Source organism: Medicago sativa, chromosome 1 (genome assembly GCF_051527215.1).
Source record: "Medicago sativa cultivar Bolivia chromosome 1, Bolivia_mono, whole genome shotgun sequence".
NCBI lineage: Eukaryota > Viridiplantae > Streptophyta > Magnoliopsida > Fabales > Fabaceae > Medicago > Medicago sativa.
Window position 1 is genome coordinate 76,600,085 of NC_140749.1, and position 5,935 is coordinate 76,606,019.

The 5,935-nt window shown below is 35.8% G+C and overlaps 1 protein-coding gene across 2 annotated transcripts; it reads left to right on the forward strand.

Moving 5' to 3' along the window:
• Positions 1–260: 260 nt before the first annotated feature.
• Positions 261–5,428, forward strand: LOC146957562 (transcriptional regulator family protein). 2 transcript variants are annotated; one of them, XR_015023254.1, is made up of 8 exons: positions 261–821; positions 1,154–1,214; positions 1,441–1,676; positions 3,083–3,284; positions 3,977–4,114; positions 4,228–4,328; positions 4,398–4,526; positions 5,217–5,428. XR_015023254.1 is itself a non-coding variant. In XM_085737244.1 (8 exons), the coding sequence occupies exons 1-8, from the start codon at positions 474–476 to the stop codon at positions 5,281–5,283; spliced, it is 1,272 nt and encodes a 423-aa protein (XP_085593370.1). In that variant the 5' UTR covers positions 261–473; the 3' UTR covers positions 5,284–5,428. The 2 variants fall into 2 exon arrangements, 1 of the variants encoding a protein (XP_085593370.1); XM_085737244.1 differs by having other exon boundaries at positions 4,408–4,526.
• Positions 5,429–5,935: the final 507 nt, after the last annotated feature.

Sequence of the window (5,935 nt, forward strand, 5' to 3'; positions counted from 1 at the left end):
AAATGTTACGGGATTAAATTCCTTGAGAATCTTTGTCTCAAGAATGTTATAGAAAAATGTTACGGGATTAAAAAGTGTAAATCTTATTTTGTGGAGATTAAAAACAAAATTATAATTATAAATATTTATAAAGACCACATTCCTTTTGTGGAGATTAAAAACAAAATTATAATTATAAATATTTATAAAGACCACATATTCCCTAAAAAAAAAATAAAAAATATTTATAAAGACCACATGTTTAATTAATTATTTTTTTCACATCGTTCTTCTTCCGTCTTCATTCTTTTTCTGCTTCAAGTTCGCGTTTTCACTTCCAAATCAAATTTTCCTGCGTTTTCTCCTATTTTCATTCTCTCCAAAATCCATTAACTAATTTTCCCCAATCGTTAAACATCAACACTTATCCTTCACCGAATTTCATCTCTTCCAGAAAACCCAATTCAACAAATTTCAAAACCCTAGCCCCTTCAATGGCATCAAAGAAGAAACAATCGGAAGGAATCGCTTTGTTATCCATGTACAACGACAACAGCGACGACGATATGGAAGACGCTGAAGAAGAAGAAGACGTGAATCGCCAGGAGGAGCAATATGACGCCGCCGCTGAACAAGCGGCGGAGGAAGATTTGGCTGCCGATACGGATAGAATGACCGTTGCTGATTCCGGAAACGAAGTCACCGGCGAGGGTTTTACTCCGAATAGATTGTTTTCGCCGGTTCAAGAGCAACAACGGGTGGAATTGAAGATTAGTAAGAGTGCCACGCTTACGATAGTTGATTATGGTCATGATGAAGTAGCAATGTCACCTGAACCGGAGGTAGTTTTTTTTTTCCTTTCTCTTGGAGCATTCTCTTTGGTTCTGCTGTGATAAAAATTGATTTTGAATTAATTGATTTTACTTAAAAAGTAAGTTAGTATGAAATGGTATATGTTTGGAGAGTTAAGCGATAAATTTAAGCTAAAAATTCTAGCTTCAAGTTAGAATCAATTTTGGAGGCACTATCAATTGAACTTGAGAGCAACTATATATGTCAAAATCAATTTTACACCTCTTGAATCAGTTATGGTTGCTCCGAATGTGGAACCAAACATAGGTTTAGTTAGATTATACACTGAAAGGTAATGGGTGTTAGTTGGTTTTTGTTGCAGGAGGGAGAGATAGATGGTAGTGGTAGAGTTATGTTTGGGGACCAACATCATGTAACCAATGGTAAGTTCAATTTTCAGAAGTTGCAATTGCTTTGATGTATTTGTTCCATTTCATTACTACAAATGCACTCATTTTAATCTGTGACAAATATATGGAAACTTCCAAAGGCCATTGTTTTGTTTAGAAAAAGTGACTTTTTCACGAAAAAATTGTAACAAACGGGATCTTAGGTAAATTGTTTATTGTTTATGTTTATTTTACTTCCCAAGATGAAATTTTTCTGCAGGCGATTTGCTAGATAGAACATCATCAGGAACAGCACAAATTTTGACACCTAACAATCAAGCTAACACTCCCCAATTTTCGGAGACATTGAAATCTGATACCGTGAATAATGACGATGTGATTAGACCTGATGATGCAGAGCTTGGAGAAGCAGATCAAGATGAGCATAAATCTGAAGATCCATTGGATAAATTTCTTCCTCCTCCACCCGAAGTTAAATGCTCAGAGGAGCTACAAGTAAGTCCTCTTTAATGGTTTAATAACTATAGTTGATGAATGCCATTTGGATATATTTTAAAGAACCATGCAATTGCTGAGTTAAACTGGTTTGATTTAGTCCTGATCAAGCATTCAATATTCTTTATTGCCAATGAATTTGATAAAAAAGAAACTTTGGCAATTAGAGGGTTGCGCTGAACTTTTTTTTTATCTTATTACCTTTCTTTGCTGGTCAGCATCTATGCATTTCATGGAGATAGGTACTTTTATAATGTGCGTCGCTAGTTGAAATGACCTGTCTCAGCAACAATAATCTGGATTTAAATCTGTAATTTTCACATTAGAGTGGTTTATATTGCCTTTGTTTTGGGCCTAAGCTGAAATATAAGATTAACATTTGAAATGAAGATCTGTAGTATTTTTAACAGTAATTATTAATTACGCTAATCTGCATACCTCTGTTGTTTTACTTTACCCTGATAGTAGAATCCCAATGTTTATTTTTCACCGAGTAAAAAGATGGGTGGAAAATGTTGCAGCAAATATCCATTTTCTAATGCTGAGAGCGGGGATGTCTTGGTGCCCTATGTAAAAATTGGTGTTAGTGCACCACTCGATAAATAAAATTTATGCATTATTTTGTCATTGAAATATAAAATATTACTGTTTGTTTCTGTCAGCTCTTTCCGATTATTAGCAAAAGGGGAAGAAAGGAAAACAAGGTTATACTACCATTGTTCAATAACCAGGCAAAGTTTTATTATGTTGAAACTTGGAAGTGGTCCACATTATGTAGATTATTGTATAACTAACTTGCTCACCATTAAACACTTATTTTTCTCCTACCTCTGCTACTTGGAAGTTTTATTATTATGTAGATAAAGAATACTAAGGGGCTGAACTAGGAGAGGTAGGTAGGAGGAAAATCAGTGTCTAATGGTGAGTAAGTTATACAAGGAACAAGAGGGGGAAGAGAGAGATCAATTCAGGAATTATACTATAGAGAGTTAGTCAGGTCACCGAGAATACTTCTCTGGAGAAGGGAGACATTGTTCTATCAGTTTTTCTTTTTCTTGTTACATGCTTTGTTCATCAATACAGATTACAAGTTATCCAGTATTTGAATCTTCGATCTTATACAATCCAACTCTTTTTCCTAGGCATGGTACCAGAAATGTAATACCTAGTGATATGATAGGATTTATTGCATCGTGCAATTCATATAATTGACCCCATCTACTGGAATGGGAAAGCGCTCGGATTGTTGTTGCAGTCAAGTAAAGATTTATGTTCTATGTAGGGGGTAGGAATAGGTTGTTTGTTCGTAAATTGAATCTTTTGCTTTGGTGGTTTGTTAGCATTTAGACATAACAATTTTTTTCCCTTGTCAATTTTCATGATAGCCTTTAAATTGATTATTGCAGAGAAAAATAAATAAATTTCTGGAGTATAAGAAGGCAGGAAAAAGTTTTAATGCAGAAGTTCGCAACAGGAAGGACTACCGAAACCCTGACTTCTTACTGCATGCTGTGAGGTACCAGGATATTGATCAAATAGGGTCTTGTTTCAGTAAAGATGTATTTGATCCTCATGGATATGATTCAAGTGACTTTTATGATCAAATAGGTCCGTAATTTTCCCTTCTCTCCATCTTTTATCTAAGCGTTAGTGGTATTTGTATTTGTATATAATTTGTTCTTGTTTTAACCTTAATTAATTTATTTATTCAATAGATCACATACTAATTGTAGTGCTGTACATGTTCACGAGTTCATCTATATTTGTTTGCCACTGAGAGTTATGCTATTGATAGCTGCTTTTTCCCCTAACCTGAAGGCTGATTTAAAGTATATATTACTGCCTGCCTCATATTTTCGATGCCAGTATTAGAATTTTGTTTTCCTGTTCTCAAGATACTTTGAGGTTATCATTCAGGCTGGATTTACTAGAACTTGTGTTAGAGTAATTAGGATAAGCTTGGTGAAGTATGTATAATTGACCAGACTACTATTTTGACTATCAGTAAATAGAGAAATCATGACTTTATTTTGTTGCACTATGTTAACGATGCCTCTGGATTTTGCTTTCCTCCCTCTCCCCTCATTTTTGACAAATTTTGTTGGTCATTCCTTGCATGCATCTACTAATTTGCTTATTAGTTTTAAGTGAAAACTGCAATTAATTTTCCAATCTCAACTACTTTATTATTCTTATTAATATTATTATTATTATTATTAATTAATGTTAGCGTTGTTTTGGCCGTTGTTTTTACACTACTTTCCCTCATTTGCTTTTGTCCGTTGTCTAAAACAAAGCAGAAGCTGATATGAGGCGAGAAAGTGATAGGAAAGAGCAAGAAAAGAAGAAAGCACAGAACCAAAAGGTTGATTTTACTTCTGGGGGTACACAACCAGGAATTGTGCTTGGTGCTCCCAGGATCAGCATGCCTGTTACAGGTTTAGAAATCACCTAGTTTATTTGTTCAGTGCTGAAGCTATTTTTTAGAAGTCTTTTTTTCAGTATAACAAGTTATATTCTTATGACGCTTTTATGTTGACTTTTTGCATAGGTGGTTCTGCTGCAACTACAGGTGGTTTGCATTTGGTGCCTCCTACAGCTGATTCTATTAATCGAGATGGTAGACAGAATAAAAAATCAAAATGGGATAAGGTATTTATCTAAATAAATGCAAATACTACTTCAGTGACACTCATCATCATTGTGCTTACTAAATTCTAGTGAATGACAGGTGGATGGTGATCGGAAAATTCCTCTGCCCTCTGTGGGGCAGGATTCTGTATCTACAGCAGGGGCTCATGCAGCAGTGTTATCTGCTACTAATGCTGGCAGTGGATACATGCTATTTGCGTAAGTTGATCAGCAACCTTGAACTTCTTTCTGCATTCTATCTTTCTTTTGATTTTGGTCATGTTTTCAGTTTGTAAGATTTGAGTTTGGTTTGGCATGTGTTCTTGTTGAGACATTTCAAAGTATGTCTTGCCTGTTATCATTTAATTAAAGAAAGCTAGAATCTAAACCTTTGTGTGATTTGCGTGTCAGCTATGTACTCTTTCAAAAGTTTAAGCTGTCTACTTGCAATATTCTATATGCACTCATGACAAGTTAAATAGTTTCATTTCTCTGGGATATTGGAGTATTGAATTGAGAATGGGTGATTCTCGTCCTATGTTAAATAATGCTTTTTAGTGTAGCAGTGGTGTATTTTTGCTGTAATTGTATGGCTCAGGCCAATGTGATTGTTCCATTGTAGTCTTTCATCTAATCCTTGCACACCTTGTGCTTCTTTTAGAGTTTTTTTTTAATAAATTTTTTCCTTTAAAAAAAAGTTTCACTTTTCTGAATTATTTACAAACTCTGTTTTGTATGGAGAAGATGGAGAAGAATTTGCTGAAGTTTATGTGTTACCTCAGTTTGATTTCAAAATCTACAGTTTAACATGTTCCTTGTTTATTGTCAATGTTATGTCATATAGTTTCAAGTCATTGTTAGCTACCACTAAAATTAAATGTTGATACAATTACCACTGTTGTCGGACAGGCAACAAAAACGACGAGAGGCAGAGGAGAGAAGATCTAGTGAAAGGAGGTTGGAGAGAAGATCCTGAGCCATTCATTTTGGTCTGTTGTATCAAACAGTGTTATAAGCGGGGGTTGAGATTTTGCTGCGTTACATTTTTGCTTGTTTATTATTTCGGCAACGCTAAGATACACTGTATATTCTCAAAAAATGAAAAGAAATTTCCTGCTTCAGCTGGTCTGGTCCTTTAATCCTGCCAAGGCCGGTCCCAAGCCCGGGTAAAATGGAGAGGGTTGTGTTAGGCCTCGACAGCCAACGTAAAACTTTGTCGAATCTCTATGACATGGACCAAATACGAAATAGTGTGAATGCTAGGTCGTTGCCCGGAAGCAACGCGCTGTATGGCTCGAGTACAGTGTCAAATGAGCAAGGGCCGCTGCATCGCCGCCTGGATGTAGTGAAAAATAAGCAAGGGTTCCCACATCTTCGTGAACGGGTGCGGGTAAAGAAGCTAGTTCATGAGAGTAGGATTCGTTTTGGAACTTGGAATATAGGTACTCTTACGGGTAAATCTATGGAAGTAGTAGACACTATGACTAGGAGGAGGATTAACTTTATGTGCCTACAAGAAACTAAGTGGGTGGGGAAAAAGGCGAGAGAATTAGATAGTTCAGGATTTAAGCTTTGGTACACGGGCGAAGTTAGATCGAGAAATGGGGTAGGCATCATTGTGGATAAGG